This window comes from Lagopus muta, chromosome 1, assembly GCF_023343835.1.
Source record: "Lagopus muta isolate bLagMut1 chromosome 1, bLagMut1 primary, whole genome shotgun sequence".
Classification (NCBI taxonomy): domain Eukaryota; kingdom Metazoa; phylum Chordata; class Aves; order Galliformes; family Phasianidae; genus Lagopus; species Lagopus muta.
In genome coordinates this window covers 143,242,275-143,261,550 of record NC_064433.1, presented here as the reverse complement: position 1 = coordinate 143,261,550, position 19,276 = coordinate 143,242,275, and the positions used below count along the sequence as shown (strand labels likewise).

The following is a 19,276-nucleotide window of genomic DNA, read 5'->3' as shown; positions in this document are numbered from 1 at the left end:
AAAAAAAATCATATAGCAAACACTGCACAAACTATTGCTGCCTCCTTGCTTCTTCTTCACAGGATGGAGCTTTTTCCTCCCAGGAGAACTGCCTGACCACTTTCTGCTCACAGGAAATTTTCAGATTTTCAACACCAGTTTTGCAAGAGGGACAATGTGTCATTACACTACAGAACTCCCTGAAATTCACAGGCGTTTTGACAACAGCTGTGTATCAGGAGATATTGGATCCAAACTAGCTAAACAGAGCAGACAGCAGGAACAGCCAAAAAGGCAGAGTTAATAAATTGCAGCTGTAATATAAGCTACAGCACAAACAAATCAATAGGTGAAGTCATACACCCACACATGCATCTGTTGCAACAAACACCACAATGAAGGAAAACACAGGAAGGTGACACACACTGTCATTCTCTTTGCACACTAACCATGCAGCTTCCCTCCTGAGGAAGTGCATTCCTCAAGTCTTCACCTGCCTTGCTTCTTAGGAAGAAGCAAGGTCTTTTCTATTGCTGAAAACCAATCTTTTAAAGGACGAGGAAACGGCAAAAAACAGGTTCTAACAGTAAAGTGTGGAGAAAAAAAAAAGTATTAGAGTTACTTGTACACATTTAGATAAGCTCTGTAAAATAACTTGTCACTATTGCCAAGATTGCGGTGTCTTTCCAGCTTTCCACTCTTCAGGGGTAAATCAAGAGCAACTATTCCCAGTCTGAGTCACCAAAAACCATAGCGAGGATCAGCTGTGACTGGCAAGACTGTCACCTTTCAATGAAGGGCCAGATTTTTTCTTATAAGCTCTCACCTTTTGCTTCCACAAACTACAGTAATCCAGTACAGTGAGCAGGAAAACATTCTGACCCGTCAGTTCCACAACTTTCCATACTAACCCTTCAATTATTTATCCTGGGAAGAAACTCATCTTCACCCACTACTTTCAGCTAAACCAAGGTGACAAAGCCATACAGATATAAATATTTATATGGAAAATAGCAACAAATAAACACTACCAAAAATAGACCCCACTTACGTTATTTAAAAGCATTTTCAACTTTTGGAGTAGAAGAAAAGCCCAATTAACAGATCTGGAACTTTAGTAGTGAGAAAACAAAGGATATTTTGTGTTAATCTTACTACTTTGCAAACCAATTCTGCAGGCCCAAATTAAAGAGAAATTAATCCTGGGAAAAAAAAATAGCACAGGAAACAACAATGAAGAAGGAAAACAAACCAAAAATACATAATACAAATGACTTCTCACTCCAATATTCTATATCATATTCTAAGAGTATTTGTTTCTCACCTAACTATTCGTGTAATGGAAGGCCAGTAAAGGTACTGGGTCCTGAATTCAAAAGTCCTGACTGCAAAAGTCAGTTCACTGTTCAGCCCTTAACAAATGTCTAATAACCATCCATATGAGGTCAACTTTAACACGTCCTGACAGCATAAAGAGGCTTCTAATACCTAGAAGAAGCCATTTTATTTGTAATAGCCAACAATATTAAGAATTTATGAAAAGCAATGCTATCATGAAAGGCAATACGCATACTGTCAGTTATTTTAAGCAGCCAAAGCTAGTTCAAGTTCATTCCTGGAAACTAAGTGATGTGTGTATATATATATGTACATATATACCTCAATGCATACACACAAATCCATGTGTACACTGCACACACGTGTATACATACATGTACATACATCTGTGTACATACACATATTCTTTCCTGAAGTTTTACTTGCCTGCATATATGTATTTGTGTATATACATACACACACATACACACACAGACACCCCTTCTTTCTCATCTTTCAGTTCAACAAGAATGAAGCTGACCAGCATAAAGGCAACAGCTTTATATTTCTGAAGGCTTTCCATAGCTGCAGTTGCACAGCATGGGTATGGCAGCAGGCACTACAAGCTTGCCCAAATGCCAAGGTACCACACCCCTCTTACTGCAACTGCCTTGTTGTTGAGTTAGCAATTAACAAGCGACTTCAAATTAATTGAAATAAATATTTAACTCCTTCACTCATCCAATTCTGAAGCAAGCAGTGCTCGTTAGCTATTGCAATTCCACCCCCTCAAGCCTAAATGTAATATATCTGACGCACATATGCGTCATTAACCTGCGGGGTACAAAGACAACAGTCTCACTCTAAAGCAGGTTTTCTTTGCATCGAGCAACACCTAAAAAAGCCTTTGCAAGCAAAGAAGGTGCAGAAAACAGTTTACTGCTTCCTTTAACCATTTTTTTTTCTTCTAGAATGCTCCTGTACACATTCCAGTAACTTAAATGGAAACAGAATGTTTTCAGAGAAGAAAAAAAGTATTCAATTGCATCTGAAAAATAAACCTTAAATCCTGGGTTACCATTTTTCCAGCAATGCATTCCTCAGATTTTCCAAATAATGTAATTATCTGTGCTCCATTTAAAGTGCCAAATACATTCCAAGAGCACGTTAAGGAAGATTTAACATATGATCTTCTGCACCAATCCTGTTCACAGAGAGCAAATTGCTCACACTATTAATACATACTCATCATATCATTTAGATTTGAAGCCCAAGCTTTGATGTTACAGCTGCATGCACACGTGTATTACATGCCACATACATGCACTAGCATGCTATACTATCAAGGCAATACCAAGTCTGTACACAGTAGACGTTAAATAAGCACGATATTTAGTTTAGCTTTCAATTACCAGATAAAATTATTACTGAAACAAGTTTGTATTTACCAGAGATGAATGAACCAGTATTCCTGAATCTTCATCTGGCAAGCTGAATGCTGTATATTCAAGGGCATTGTTTTCCCCTTGCTGTTTGCAAATATAGCCACAGTTTCTCTCAAAAACTGTTCGGATGCCTTTAAACAGAACCACACTTGTAGTGCAACCCATTCCAAATCCAGTGAATTTTGCATTTCTAGCAGCCCTGATTGCATTTGCAGAATGTCGTCTTCCTTTGCTCAGCTCGGATAATTTCCCTGTGCTTTGCAGAAATATTTCTTTGTACAATCTTCATTATGTCCGACATTCAGTACGTTCCTCAACTAGAAGCCATCAGCTACTGAAATGTAATCCTATTTGTTTAAGCCAAACACTGCCAAAAATCCAGCCGCCGAAAAAATCAGAGGGTGATGAATAGCAAAGGATACCTCAGCTGAAGAAGATAAGAGGCTTTCAGCATGCGCTGTACTCCACAAGAGAGATGAAAAGATATTCCGGAGGGTCTGGGAAACAGCTCCCAGATTTCAAAGATCCTCAGAACATAATTAAAGATGAAAGGAAACTGCAAAGATACTGCTGCAGTTTCTGCTGCCAGCCACAAAGAATCCTCATCTGCTGCAAGAAAGCACACTCCCAGAATGCCTAGCACAGAGTTCGTACTAGCAAACATTTCTTTCCTTGACCTATTTGTGCTTTTTAATGTTTAAAAGCAGAAGTCTCACACGCGAGGACTCAAAACTGAAGGGAAATTAAGTTACTGCTGCTAGTGAGAAACAAAACCCTTCAATCTAACCTACGTGTTATCAATGTGCTGTTCTCAGTTCAGGCAAACCACAAGGGAGCTGGATGCTGACAACTGTCTTTATCTCTTCTTTTCTCCCTCACGCATACAAGTCACCACTTGGAGTAGTGAGTTCCCATCTGCCAGAACTGACTTCATGAAGTCACTGATAGCAAATAGCTGTACTCTTTTTTATTATTATTATTATTTTAATGACTGTTTGATTATTCTTAATTAAAGGGACTTCAGGGAAGCACAAAGGGAGGGGAAGAACAGATCAATGATGTCAGCTACACATTTGTCCCCGTTCAAACTAACTTAGGGAAATGCTGTAATGAATGATTCAGAAGAAATATTCAAGATTTACTAGCATTTTTCCCTTTCATCTAGCTAGTTAACACATCTCAGCATTACATTTCTAACTCAAATACGGTATAATAGTATGTAGAAACATTGATTTAAAAGGAAAAAGAATCAATACTTGACAGCAATCCAGGTAGTTCCTTCCAGTCCCATATTCTCCAGGGCAGTCATTATCATGTTCCACACATTGTAAGAAATATAAATTGCGTTACAGCAGTTTGTCAATAAGGAGTAGCTTTGGGCAGAGGAAAAAAAATAAAGTGAGGATGAAGTGTTTAGCACAAATTCTGCTCATTATAGAGCAGCTTCACATGCATCAGACAGCTCTCTCAAATGGCGAGAAAATGGCCTCACTTTTAAAGCACCACACAGGATGTGGAAACACACAAAGAGTTCATTGAGGAACACAAATGAGATGATAGAATCACAGAATGATACAGGTTGGAAGTGGCCTCAGGAGGTGCTCTAATTCAAAACTGATGAAGAGCAAATTTAATTCTGTCTGCATCTTGAATAAATTTAGCTTCGTGGTCCTACAGTATTTTAAAAAAGGCAACTGAAACTGATTCGGATTAATACCGTAGTGATAACAATGACATAAAAAGCATTCCAAATTGAGCCTGAAAGGCAGATAAACATAAGGTCATAAGGGATGGGAAGAATCCCGATAGAGGAGGTGCGTGACCAGGTGCTTAAATATTAATACTGTGAGAAACGTGAATACGTAAAGCAGACTGCCAACAAGCTGACTTTTTCCTGTGTCACCATTGTGAAGCAAAGTGGAGATTCCCAGCTTTACAAGGGAAATTCCTGCAATCGTGGTGAGCACCCCGCACTGCACAAAGCAGTGAACACGCAGAGAGAAATGTGACACAACTGTAATACTATTCATTAACGGAATTACATCTCAAAGTGAAACCAGGATGACGGAAAAATTCTTCTGAGGGTCTGATGGAACTTTCTCTACCAAGAGAAAAAAGCTAAGGGACAGCCTGAGGTAGCCAAACATTTTAATCTAATGGTTAGAAAGTAAACAAAACATACAAACAAAACATATGAACAAGATTGTATTGTTCATGATATGAGCAGCAAGCTGACACTGCAAACTGCCTTTAGCTGCACCTGGTTTACGAGAAGGTCTTTCTCCCTTAGGGAAGGAAAGAAGGGCTGTGGAGAGGGGACGTGAATAATGTTACCTCTCTTTGTGAAAAAAGGCCTGCTTGCAGATTTCCAGTTGTTCCAATTAGCACGTATTGCAAATACTACATTCCTAGACTAGACTCCCTGGTTTACAGGGGATGCATCAAGCTTCTCCCTGCTATGTACTGTACTGGACCAGTACCGACTGCACTACAAGATTCCTGAAGTTAAAAAGATGAAATTGTTTCTCCAGAAGGACATGTCCCTCTAAGTCATGGACAGGTAATATAGAAGAAGCTCTAGCCACTCTCAGAAGTAATTGCTGGGAACTGCTTAAGAGAGGTTCCACAATTACTTTAAAAGCCTAACCACCAGTCATAACCTTACTGTAGCAAATGTCTAATGATCTCTTCTCACTGCGATACCACAGGGCTTCCAAATATTAAGCAGCCCTACAGCAACCAAGTGAGGTCCAGCAAGCAGAAACTTGTAGGTAAAAAGTAAACAAGTGCCAGAAATCAGGCCATTTTAACCAATGCTTTCAAGTCTCGGTTTGATGCTGGTTAGCACCCTACAAAGATGGAATTCTTTAAGGAAAAGCTACCTGAATTGATTTAAAATCATCTTGTAAAACTCTCAGTAATAAGAGCTTATAAGGTGCAACTAGACAGAAATCAGAAATGGGAGAGTTTCCCATCAAGTATGTTACCACAAAACAACATGGGCATTCTGTCTTCAGACATGCCACCATTAATGGAAAGTATTTCATAAAGACACAAGGCCTTATCTGCAGGAGAATGCAATTCAGTCAGGATTTAAGCACCTAGGCATTTAAGGCACAAAAATACGTTTGATCCCTTAAAACATTTGAAGTACTTAAAATTTTACCAAATCAATTGTCCTTGATACTTAACATAGCCAAATTGACGCCACCTTGACAGAGTGAGCATCTGGTTCCTTAGTGATTTTAACACGTACTGACTGAACTCAGCTTTCCGCAAAGCCTGACAGCATCTGTAGGTGGAGCACTACCTTCCTTCCATCTGGCAGCTGTCTGTGGATCAGCTCAGAATGCTAGAGCTGTGGGCCCAAAGCTGCCTAAGCCCAGAAGGGTTAAAACAAACACCAGCTATGGTGCGCCTTTGGAGTGCCTTAATAACCAGATAATCCAGACCAAGGTACTGGCTTTTGTCTGGTAAAGCTGCAGGAAAGAACTAAGATCCACAAGCCCTGCAAGAGGGAGAAGAATAAACAACAGTTCCAATGTACCAGTATGATCCTAGAGGAGAAGCAGAAAATTCAGGTTCTGGTGCCTGATATAAGACTGCTGAGATCTTGGATAATTCTGCTTGAAGCAAATGCTCAAAGGAGATCTTATTGCTATCCACAACCACCTAACAGGAAGGTTAAGAGAGGATGCAACCAGGCTCTTCTTGGTGGCAGTCAGACGGCAAGAGATAACGCATGCAATATTTAATTTAGATACAGGGAGTTTTTGATGTGTATATATATATTTTTTTTAAACCATGAGAGTAGTCAAACATTGAAATTAAACGATCTCCCCATCTGTTGATAGTAAAACTAGACCGGCATAGTCTCCAAGCAACCAGACCTACTTTGAGCAGGGGATTGGACCAAGTAACTCATATTTGTCCTTCAGCCCATGCCCTCGCATGACTCCTTGGCACTGTATCAGGTAGCCACACATCAACCACTGGAACAGAGAAAAGATCCAAGAGAACTCTGTTCTTGAAAAGAAGGCCAGCTATGCTTCCTCCAGGAGATAATCTTGACAACAGCATGTAATTTTGAATGAGAATCCGCACACTCAGCAAGGCCCAAAGAAGACATACACATCACAGAGAAATGAAAAAGCTACTGTAACATTAAAAACCCCAACTATATCATCAGGCTGAAGACCAGAAGCAAGTTTATCATCCGTATGATACGTCAAAAAGTCAAAAATAAGACTTATGAAGACTGGAGCATTAGCCACGGAAGCTTGTCATAGCCAGCTAATAGCATAAGTTGATTTTAATCTACATACAAGGGAATGTTTATTATGCCTTTTTTTACATCTGGCCGAGTGGGAAGGAAGCCTAAATGATGCAACCCATGGAATGGTAATTCAGAGATTTCAATCTTGCATACACAGTATCATGTATGTGCTGATGGAGAGATACACACATTTAAAACCCCACTAATTACAAAATACTAAATGCCATAGCTAGTACTTTACTGTTGCATAACTGAGAGCTACAAAAAGGTCAGCCTTCTCACAAGTCCATTCTTATACACATAATAACACATTCTCATCCACAAGTGAGCATGGGGAGTAACCAGTAAGGCACACACCTTAAGTTCAAGCTTAACTCAAGCATATCTTCGGGGCAGCCATAGTAAGAATAACTCAGAGAACTTCAGGAAGTTGCCCAACTACACTGAGCAAATGAACTTCCATTAGTAAGCATGAGACATAAAACAGTTAAAGGAGCTATAGATGTCTTCTGTTTCAAGCCATAGCACAGTATTCTGGTATGAAACATGCTCACATGACTCCATCTAGTGGTTATAAAACTTCCAGCTTCCTCAAATTGACCCTTTTACTCTGGGCTCTGACAACTTTTTATTCTGGGCAACTAACATGATAGCCACAACATATGCTTCTTATAATTAAGTGCAGAACATGTCACTAATTATAGGATATTATTTTCAGGAATACTGATGAAACCATACTAAAGTACAGACAAAATACAGCAGACTAGAAAAGAATAGTTAAAGCCCAATTTCTGAGCAATTGTACTGTGTTCAGGGAAGAATATCAGGAACTCAGAGTTCACATATACTTTTATTCCCCCTACAAAGGTTATTCAGATTCAGGTTATTCTCCTTTCCTTTGTTACTAGCTTGTTAAGGAACAAGTTCCAAAGTCCCTCCACCATACCCCTAGCTGCCAAAAATTATGCTGAAAGCACTGCCCCTTAAAACTTACCAGTAAGACTGTATACAGTGAGAATTCTTTCTTTTACCTATTAGAAACCTCACATTTCATAAGAGAAAACCTCTGGACCATGCTGTATGTTACGGCCAGGAAGAAGTTTGTACACAACGTTCTTGGGCCATGCACAGTACTAGGCAAATAACTCCATGGCAGTAACAGGCCAGGCAAGCAAGACTCCCAAGAGAATTTTGAAGGAAACTGGAATAGCACCCTGCAAATAATTATAAAGTGTGCCTCTTCATTAACCTGAATGCTCTTTTTAGACTGACTCAAATCAGACGTTCACCAAGAAGTCAAGATCCCCTTTGGATTAGCAAACACTAAGAGCGAAGCTCCTTGAACACTCTTAATGGCAAACGTACAACAACGACTTTCAGCTAAATCACCTACTGAATCAGATGCAAAAGTATTAGTGCAAGTCAGTGCAGGAAGGTGCAAATGTGCTTAACAGAATGAGGTCAGAAGCACCACTTAACACCACTGCACTGGGACATTGGCAATGCCTTCAAACTGGAAGTTGGATGAGTACCTTTCAAAAATTTCAATAACAGAGCTTTTTCAATTGCTTTGTTTTAAGCTCACAATGCTAGTATTTAACTTCAAATTTCTTCACAAATCTGTTGAGACAGAGCTATCTTGCTATCCCTTTCTCCCACTGAACTCTTTCTTTGGAGCAAGTGCCAAAACACAAGCACATCACACAGAATCACAGAATGGCCCAGGTTGGAAGGGACTTCAAGGATCATGAATCTCCAACCCCCCTGCCACACACAGGGCCACCAACCTCCCCATTTAATACTAGACCAGGCTGCCCAGGGCCCCATCCAACCTGGCCTTGAACACCTCCAGGGACAGGGCATCATCCACAGCCTCTCTGGGCAGCCTGTTCCAGCACTTCACCACTCTCTCTGTAAAGAACTTAACATGAAGAACACAGGCTCTGAACATGCAAGCTGACAACAACTTACATTTCTACATGTTCACATGCATTGAACCCGAGGCCCCTGAAATCAACTACACTTAGGATTTCACCTACGATAACACACAAATTGTAATGTATTACATTACACACTGATGTAAATGGATATTGAAATTCTTTTCCTACTTAATAATATGAAAGCATTACCCGTTCTCAGTATAACATGTAGTCACTCCTTGTGGGAAGATTAACTTTATAGCAGTAAAAACAAACTACTCTGAATTCACAAAATAACTCCTTCCCAACCACAGAGCACTGAATGTAGCAAAAGCAGTGTAGCCCATGACTCAAATTTCCCAAGCTAGAGCAATGTCTGTCACCATGCTATCTCTTTTGAAGTCCACAGCTACAGCTCAGTATCAAAAAGCAACCACAAGTACATAAAGCAGCAGCTAAGGATTATGTACATGACGGCTCTGTATTACATGCCTTCCTGTCTTCTAGGTGCTCTGAATCAGCATTACTCATTCTCAGTTAATGTTGTGACTGAACTTAAATCCGAAGGGTTTTTTAAATATATTTTGGTTATTCAGTTAATTCTATGTCATAGAATGGTTAGGGTTGGAAGGGACCTGTAACATCATCTAGTTCCAACCCCCCTGCTATAGGCAGGGAAACCTCCCTTTAGACCAGGTTGCTCAAAGCCCCATCCAGCCTGGCCTTGAATGCTTCCATGGAGGGAGGCATCCAGAGCCTCGCTGGGCAGCCTGTTTCACTGTCTCATCACCCTCACAGTAAAGAATGCCTTCCTAATATCTGATCTGTACCTACTCTCTTCCAGTTTAAAGCCATTTTCCCTTGTTCTGACATTACCTGCCCACCTAAAAGGTCCCTCCCCAGCATTCCTGTAGGCCCCTTCAGGTACTGGAAGGCATCTATAAGATCTCCTCAGAGCCTTCTCTTCTCCAGACGAAAGAGACTCAGCTGCCTCAGCCTGTCCTCACAGAGCAGTTGCTCCAGCCTTCTGATTATCTTCGTGGCCCTCCTCCAACAACTCCATGTCCAGTCACTCAATACTCCCACTGTGTGAATAACTATGTTTCTTAGTAGAAGAAACTACAAAAGAGACTATTTAATTTCAGCTGGTAGGGACTGTAACATTGTTTATGCACAAACTTGATCCCTCAAGGTTTCAAACCTTCAGTAGAATGGGGTGTAAGTACTATTAGTGTTTGTGTCCCATATTTTTTTTGTTTTCTAGTACTCTTTTCTAGGATTATTAGAAGAAACTTTTCCAGAGTACTACTAAGTATGGAAAAAAAAAAAAAAAAAAGAAAAAAAAAAAAGAAAAAAATGTAAACTTTTTTTTTCCTTGATTTTCTCAGAATTATGAAGTCCACATTTCTTAAACTACTGGTATCGACAACATTGTCTCAGACAGAAAAATTATCCAGAACTGCTCTTTTTGGATACAACAATATTCAAAGGGCTAAATAACAAATTTCTCTCTTAACACCTGATATCCTTTCCTTCTGATGGTGAGCAGAAAGAAATTCCAGTTAGTCCTGGAATATGAATGGCCTTTTTTTTCCCCCCCTCTCTCCTTCAGAGAAGGCCCCAAACCAAAGGCTGGCCTGGGCCCAGCAACTTCGAAGTAGAATTTCAGCTGAGGTTTGGATACACACCGACACCACCACATACACCAGTCTGAATCAGACTGCAATCTGCTTGCTTCCTTGAGACGCAGAGCTAAGGTTAATTTGTTCTTAAAAAGCAATCTAACATCTTAGACCGAGGACACAAAAGTGTGAGAGAATGATGCCTCCCCACCACATCCCTGGAGTTATCTTTCTTGCTGCCTTCTTTTTGCTCTGGATACCCATCAGTAGCACCAGGCTGACAGCACCGCCTAAAATAAAGCATAAGTTTACAGAATGGTGACGTGAGATGGCTGAAGTTGGAACCGGCTGCCTGAAGTCACCTGCTCCAAATCCTGCCCAAGCAGGGACACAGTAGTCTCACCAGTCTGAGGTGGGAGATCCACAAAGTTTCCAACCAAGGTTCTTGGTCACCTCTTTCTAGTTTTTCCCCACTTTAACTGCCAGAACCTTCAAGGCAAGCAGCAATCTTCGGAGCCAGCAGCAGAAAGTGCCAAGACAATCTTAATTCCCCATTCCTCCTTTCATACCTGAATCATCAGTCAGAGGGGAGGGGATGACAAAGTGCTCTAACAGATTCACTAACTCATCTTTACACAAAGAATCCCACTTCCTGCCCCTGCAGTCAGATTGAGTTTATTTTCTTAATGTGTCTGCAGCAAAGCTGGTATTTCTTTCAACAAGCAGCAATAGTATCTGCTACAGATGTTGGACTTCTTTTACCAAATGTCTGCTCTCCAAGCGGGTTTGCTTCATAGAAATCCCCTTCAGAGCTTCTGCTCAACTTTCTGAAGACCTCTGGATGCTTCATATACCATTTTCCCAAGCACAGTCCATTGTACCAGTGACATCCTGGTCCCTGTTTCACACATGAAGAAAAGCAAATTGTTTTCACGGCCCTTAAGACTGTTTTTTCATTTGTTTGTTTTGTTTTTGATAGTACAGGAAACTTCAATTCTGAGTTAATACGTGCTCACTTTCATTCTCACCAGAATAACTTGAAGTACTTCTACAGGAAAAAACAAACCCCACAGCTCTTTCACGATACGAGACCTAAGATTATTTCACAGTATCTTGAACTTAATCATCTACATACATCAGTGCCTGTGGAGTAAGACAGAATGCAGTCCGTCCCCCACACACCTGCCTATCCTCTGTATGGTCTCAGATAAGTTTACATGCTTGGAATAATTAGAGTATCTTCTCATCTTTAGGTATGCTATTTCCAAAATCTTTCAATGAGAAGAGCATTGTGTAATACATGGATTACCTCTGCAGCTTTATGCATTCTATGCTTTGTATAATTAATGCTTTTGATGGCCACAGATGGTCTAAGGGGAACGTGGAGAGACAAAGAAGAACGAATCCATCTTTTTCCTCTCTCAAATGGAGCTTTGCCTTCAGTACCCACATCAAGTAGTGTACCCAAGATCATTTGACCTCAAAACCAGAACTAAACATCAGCTAAGAAAGAGGGATTATGTACATTTTTATATGCTGTATTTTCAACATCAGCACATTAGGTAAATTCTTCAAACTCCATCACTAATTTCAGTTTCTTGGATCCCAGTGATGAAGATGAGATGCTATCTCAACAGTGAGCCACTAGCATCAATCCCCCTCTCAGTATTTACAGAAATTCAAAGTAAAAGCAATACATGCAATGCATTGCTGGATGTTGTGTTGAGGGACATGGTTTAGTGGGAGCTGTTGGGAATAGGTGAACGGTTGGACTGGATGATCTTTTAGGTCTTTTCCAACCTTGGTGATTCTATGATTCTATGATTTCTCAGAACAATGCACCCAAGCATTCTGCTATCTGAAAAAGAATTCCCCCTTATTAGCTTCAATGGCTTAACTACCTTTTCTTTATTAATATTTTTTAAAGCAAGTGTGTGAATTTTGCAGTCTTAGATCTACTTCAAAAATACAGCATCAGGTAACATGGTCAAATCCACCAATGATTGAGTTTCACACGTAAGTGCATTCACGTGATGGTTATCTAATCTCAGGCACTACTCAGAGGCAAGTGATCAATCACCCCAATAGCCACATACACTTAACAGTAATTTCAGCAATGACACCTATGCAGTAACAATAAACAGTTGATATTAAAGGTGGAGTTTTCAGAACCAGTAATTACAGACCTTTTTGAGACACTGGCATAGGTCACAACGCAGCATAACCAAACAGGTGGCTTTAAGCTGGACATAACTGTTTTAAGTTTATTGCATTAGATCTTTAACGTGGGGAAAAATAATCAGAGCTGTGGAATTCCCAAGTTTCATTTCAGGTTTGAGAAGTTACACTGCTATTGAGAGACAAACATGTGATCCTGCTTGGGCTTTTAATGGCATTAGTAGGAGGGAGAGAAGAAAAACTCTGCAGCGTTCTGTGCTGCGTGAGCTGTTGCCACCATAGCCGTCTACCACCACTGTACACCTGATGTTTGCTGTATTAGAAACAACAGTTTTTAAGACATTTACTCCTATTTCAAACAATTATCCTTATCCCTGGGCTAGGAAAAACTCTAGAAAAAAAATACATATGAAGAAATCAGACGTAGCTAACAAGAATGATCTGCTGCTGCTGAATGGGTTAATTATATTTTTGTTCATACAACAATTTTTCCCCTCACAATCTCTTTCTGAACAGGCTTACTGACATTTAAAATTTATGCAAGTCCTAAGGTATTTATTAATAGAAACTTTAGTGCTATAGCCCAGCCTCTGAATCTTCCCAACCACAAAAATGTCTCATACCCAACAAGTCCTCTTAGCAGTACCAGACGTGCCAGAAACAACCATTCCATTACTACTGCTTTGCATCCAATTGAAAAGGTTTTCCCATGCACTTTGTTGAAGTAAAATTAGCATACTTATCACAAAGATCACATACGCCACCAATTTTTATTTCCTTAAGGAAATGCAAGCGGCTCTCACCTCCTTGCTTTCACTCACCCATTCATAATAATGTACTTTCCAAAATCATTACGTATTTAATTTCACATTCCAAGCTCAAAGCTTTATCCACGTTTCCACCTTTACAGCATCCATCAACTGTTCCCACCCTCTGCTCTCTGTATCAGCATCCCTCCAGCATTACATATCACTTTCTCAGTTGTTGGCTTGCTTTAGGGAAAGAGGGAACTACTTCCTTCTATACAACAGCAGCTAAAAATCTCACCATTGATGAGGTTTCAAATACTCCATTCACTGTACACAGAGCAAACACTGCAGAAAAGCACACAAACCCTCTCTGTGTACAGGATATATGAAAGGACACACAAATCAGACAAAAAATACCAAGCCAGAATGAATACTGCACAATCCTCCAAGTAACAGTGTTCTTGGAGAAGCAGCGTGTTAAAGCATAGTAATCATGTAGTAAAGATCAGGATTGCAAAGACGGAGTTGAAATTGTGTTCAAGTCCAGTATAAGCCTCCTTAAATAAAGAGCAACCAACCAAACAACAAACCTTCTCTGACTGTTGATCCAAGTGTTGTTTTGGAGATCCAAGCACTCTTTTTATGATATATCAACTTTCTTCTACATCTGAGAAGCTGACTTTCTGCAAGACTTTTTAGAACTTTAGGCCTCTACCAGGTACTTAAATTTACATATGAAGCCCCAAAGTGATTATTTCAGCCTTCAAACACCCAAACCAACTTTGTATTAAGTCAAGAAGGAGAACTGCAGAAGATAATCTGTTTATTTTTCTACAGGGGAAACATTTGCCAATTTATTTGGTACATGTAGATCTTTATCTGCATACACCATAATGGCATTTTATTGTTAACTTGGCAAAAGAAGAGCCAACCTGGCATGCCATTCTCCTTGTTGCTTGTTCATCCATCTTTAAATGTAAGGTTAATTTAGAATAAGGTACAACACCTACTTTGTCACTACAATAATTTATCATTATCATTTCACTGAATGAGACACCAAACTCCACCTCTCTACTATGTTTTAGGTAACATAGTACCACTTAAAGAGATCACTGCCAGTTACGCATAAGGCTAAAATTGCATTGAAATCTGCTCTTGATAAGGCTGTTGGTTTTAGAAACAGACTTCTCTCCCCCATACCCTCCTTCCCAGACATAGATGTATTTGGATGGCCAAAGGCACCAACATGAAGTCACACAACGTAAGTCAAAACAAGTTAGTCAAAACAGTGGCAATGCACAAGAAAATCATGTTAAGCAAGCATGCTAATATGCTGAAAATAGCAAAAACAGAATCCAAACAGACCAATATTTATCTTACGTGCCATAGACAATGAGAAGTTGATAGACAAATAATAACATTTGCAACTGTGCCAACTGAACCATACCTGTTGGTTCAGGAAAGTAAAACAAATAAAAAGAATGTATGAGATCTTAAAAGTTGCCCAGATAGCTTGTTTCATTCTGATTAAAACTAGCGTGGCCAACCACGTGTGCTTATTATTCAGCCAGGCTTTTTAGTCTATCAGCTTGTTTCATTCTGATTAAAACTAGCGTGGCCAACCACGTGTGCTTATTATTCAGCCAGGCTTTTTAGTCTATCAGTTGGCTGAAATTCGCTGACGTTCAGCTCCAATGAAAAGCAATAAGAAAATATAAGATATGTCATACTATCATATGATACTGATAATGCTGCTTTCAATCCTCTTTCATGAATATGATTCTAGGAACATTTATACAGCAGAGAAGATAAGCATGTTTGAGAAGTGCTATCTGGTAAGCCTTATTTAAACATGGGAGATGCTTTTTATTTAAAACGGTGCAAGACAGACATTTTTGATGGCAAAAATGGATGGGCTTGTTAACTATAAGCTACAATAAAAAGACAAGAATCTACACAGCTTCACAAGTATTAGCAATTCTTCTCTGTCTCCTACTGCAAATAATAATGGCATGATTTGTGTCACTGCTCAGCACATCCTGCTGCAGAGATGTACAATCTGAAGCAATATTTGGTTGTACGCATCTGGACAGACGATCCACCATGAACTGCAAGCTTGAATTCATTCCTTTTTACCTCCAGAACCCTCACTGCAAGCCCAGCCAATGGAAAACAGTTTCAGTATTTTTTCAGTATTGGAAAGCTTCAGAATTTGTCCATGAATCAAGTGATGACAGTAAGATCACATCAGTTACTAATGCGGAGCAATGTTTTGTAGACAACCCAGTTCAGAAAATCCTTAGGGGTGCTCTACCAAAGAGCTTTTGAGGCAGATTAGAGGGAGAAAAAAAGTGGGTCTTTAAAGCAACAGATCTGAATAGAACCTTCCACAACCACTGCAATACAGATAAGAATCCTGCATCTATCATATCAGCCTAAGAAACTTCTCTGATAATAAAAGCCAGGAATTCTGTCAGCCCAGAAGCCAGTCAACTTAGAGAAGTAACTATTTCTTATTTTTAATACTTTTAAAGTATAGAATGGTACTATCCTAAATTCCTTTTCAGAGAGAAAAAAAAAGTATAATTTCATTCTAAACATCACAATGCCCTATAAAAAGTTACAGCAAATTCAAAAATTAACTCATAAAGGAACAGTTGGGGTCACTAGGCTTTTATTACAGGATTTAAGCATCACGTGAAGAGGACAGAGGAATTCGGTAATCAAGTAAGGGGTGTGATAGTAGGGAGGATGTAACAGCAGGGGCAACATCACTGGCACAAGAGGGTGAGCTTCAGCACAAGGCTGAGACAGACAGGGATGTTGCTCTGCATGCCAAACTAACAGAAAAGGATCACAAACCTGTCTTGATTGGCAAGTCATTAGTTTCGCGTTCAAAAACAGCAAGGGAAGACCTACGAAGCAAGACTGATCCAGCATTCCACTTAACTTCACTTCTTTCAGCTCTTCAGAATTGTGCAGAATAATCTGCTGTGGCAAAAATACTTTGAATATTACTGAATAACATAATTTGGTGTATTTGATCAAGTTGAGGAAATAAAAGAACGAGGAAAATGTTTTCCAACTCATCTCAATGACACCAATTACAAGTGAATTCAGGAAAATACATCCAAAGGATGGAGGCAAAAAGGGATGCTTTGTTGGGGCAAGGAAGGCAGGAAAACGTTGCTGAGTATTGCAAGAGTAACTTTACTTCTATCGTGACATACCTCATACCTGAACCCCCTCATGCTCCCTCCCTCATTCCTATCCCTCCAGGAAGAAGTTGAAGTGTTAATGTCAAGTAGATGTTCAGTGCATGCACGCATGTTTGATGGAAAGCTGTCACTCAGGCAGACGGTGAACTGTTCCTATTAACACCTGTGTTATACAGTCCTCAAATCACAGTTATATAAAGAGTAATTTAATTTCAGAGACATCATTTTCATAAAGTATGCCTTTAAATTACAGCCGCAGCACGCAGTCCTGTCATAGATCCATACACGTGAAAGAAGAAGCTGTATGTTCTAACAAGCAGCACAGAGAAGCAAAGACCACACTTGGCATTAACGAGGCTGAAAGCAAACAAGGCAGAACAGCTTCCGGCATCCCAGCACCGAAATCTTACACAAGGTGAAGAGCTTACTGAAACGTTCAGTAAGACAGGGAGACAACAGGACCACGCGGAGAACAAACGCACAGCGTGAAGGAGAGCCCTACGAGAAGCTCTGCCCAACCTTGCTCAGCACTTCAGCTTAAATTAATGCAGCAAACCGTGCAGCAGCGAGCGCGGCGCAGGCAGGAGGGACGCCCAGCACACTCAATTGATCCCTGCCATCCTTCCGCACGAGGCGAGACACCAAACACGACAACAACAACAAAGTGCTCTAAATGCGAGGCGTTAGGACGGAAAGAATGACTTTTGCACCATTCGCCCGGCCGCTGGAGCGCTGGGAACGAGGCGAGGTGCGAGCCGCAGCCGTCCCGCAGGTGGAGGACGGCAGGAGGCCTCCGTCCGCATCTCGGACGCGGCCCCGTTCCTCGCGAAACAAAAGGCACAAAATAACAACGGGAAGAAGCGGGGCGGACGGCGTGGCGGCAGGTTACCGGGCGGGGCCCCCCGCTGGCGCTGCCCGGGGAGGAGCCGACAGGAAGGCAGCGTCCGGCCGTGCCCGCCGTGCCCCGCCGCCGCCGGCGCCTCCTCCTGCGGACCCCCCCACGCACCGCAGGGACCCGAGGCCCCGTCCCCGCCCCGGGGCCGCCGCCCGCCTCTTCTCGGAGGCCGCGCCACAGTTCCCCCCGCCTGCAGCCCCCGGGGTGCCGCGCCGCGCTCACCGCCAGGACGGAGCCGCGCACCACCTCCGAGACGCTCTGCCGCAGCTCGGCCGCCGTGCCGGGCTTGCTCAGCGCCCGCGTGAACTTGCGAGTCTCCGGGGCCGCCAGTGCCATGGCTGCGGCTGCTGCTACTGTTGCCGCCGGCTCGTCCCGTTCCGCTCCCCTGAGAGTCCGGCCGCAGGGCGGCCCCGCGTGCGGCGGCTGTTGGGGCGCGCGAGCCCCGCCGGGGGGTGTCGCCGCTCCTGTCAGGTAGCCCCGCCCCCCGGCCGGGCCAGCGCGCGCCGCGCTCCCACCTCCGAGCCCGCCGGGCGGGGGCGACGGGGCGCCGCCGCCGCCGAGACCGATTGGCGCGGCGCGCCCGAGCCCCGCCCCCACCTGTCCTCGGGGCGGCTTTGCGATTGGGCGGCCGGTTACCTGCCCGCCGAGACTCCCCACCCTCATTGGCTCGGCGTGTAGCCGAGGCCGAGGTGAGGGGCGGGGCTGACGAGAGGCGGAAGTTGCCGCCCCTGCGAGCGGGCACCGCCCCTGTGGGCGGGCGGTGCGGCGGAACGGCGGCGGGGGAGGTCGCGCGGGGGTGGAGGTGGGTCTGTGAGCGCAGCCGGGTCTCGGCTGTGTTAAGGTAGAGCTGCGAGCGCTGTACGGCGCCCACCGCAGTGCAGTCCCCTGTTCTCGTGTAGTTACCGGGCTCCTTGTCCCGCACTGCTGCGCTCACGGTGTGCGCGGGCATTGCGCGCCTCGTGAGTTCAGATGCCTGCAGTCCTGCGGCTGCTGCAGCCCGCGCAGCGGCTTTGAACGGGAGCTCAAACCGCTTTTCTGCACTGAGCCCTTCTTTCAGCGATGGGCCTTCCCGGCTTCTCCATCCAGCCCTACCTCGGGCCGCTCCGTCCACACCTGAGCTCTGCTTTCTGTAGCTCTGCACAGCTCTGCAGGCTGTGTCGCCACACAGGACTACTGTGTACGCTTCTGAAAGGCGGGCAGACAGCGCAGAGGGGCGGACGAGTCAATCACCTTAACCGTACCCTCTTAATTAATGATGTTTGACTGCCCTCGTTTCACAAATCCACCAGCTGTTGCGTTTATGAGGCAGTGTTTAAGCTGATACATCGGGGGGTCGGGTAGTGGTGGGGCACGGTCTGAACGCAGCTGTGGGTGAGCAGCTCTGTGAAGGTTTACCTGAGGTAACAGGAATGAGCTAGCTTAGGATCATCAGGCTTTATTTTCTGCCTCAGTCTCCGAGGTACGGCTAGATTTCCAACCCGCACAAGTAAACGTGCCTTGGATTTTATATAAATAATAGATGACCTTTTTCCAAAATAAAATATGTTACTGTCAAAGCAATCGGATAAGCCCCAATTCTGACAAAAAAATAAATAAATAAATAAATAAAAGACGACTCATCTACTGAACTTACAATGGTTTCAATGTAAAGTGGCATAATTGAATCACAATTTTTTAT

General features: G+C 42.5%; 1 protein-coding gene across 7 annotated transcripts in view; it reads right to left on the bottom strand.

Moving 5' to 3' along the window:
- The window catches only part of LOC125687867 (dedicator of cytokinesis protein 9), a 121,243-nt gene extending 103,158 nt beyond the window's left edge, over positions 1–18,085 (bottom strand). For 3 of the 7 annotated variants that reach the window (XM_048933153.1, XM_048933156.1, XM_048933157.1), the window contains exon 1: positions 2,745–3,371. In XM_048933153.1, coding sequence (XP_048789110.1) covers positions 2,745–2,906 — 162 coding nt within the window. In that variant the 5' untranslated portion in view covers positions 2,907–3,371. Of the gene's footprint in view, positions 1–2,744; positions 3,373–17,820 lie in introns of those variants that run through there. The other 4 variants (XM_048933155.1, XM_048933158.1, XM_048933163.1 and 1 more) reach the window with 3 other exon arrangements.
- Positions 18,086–19,276: the final 1,191 nt, after the last annotated feature.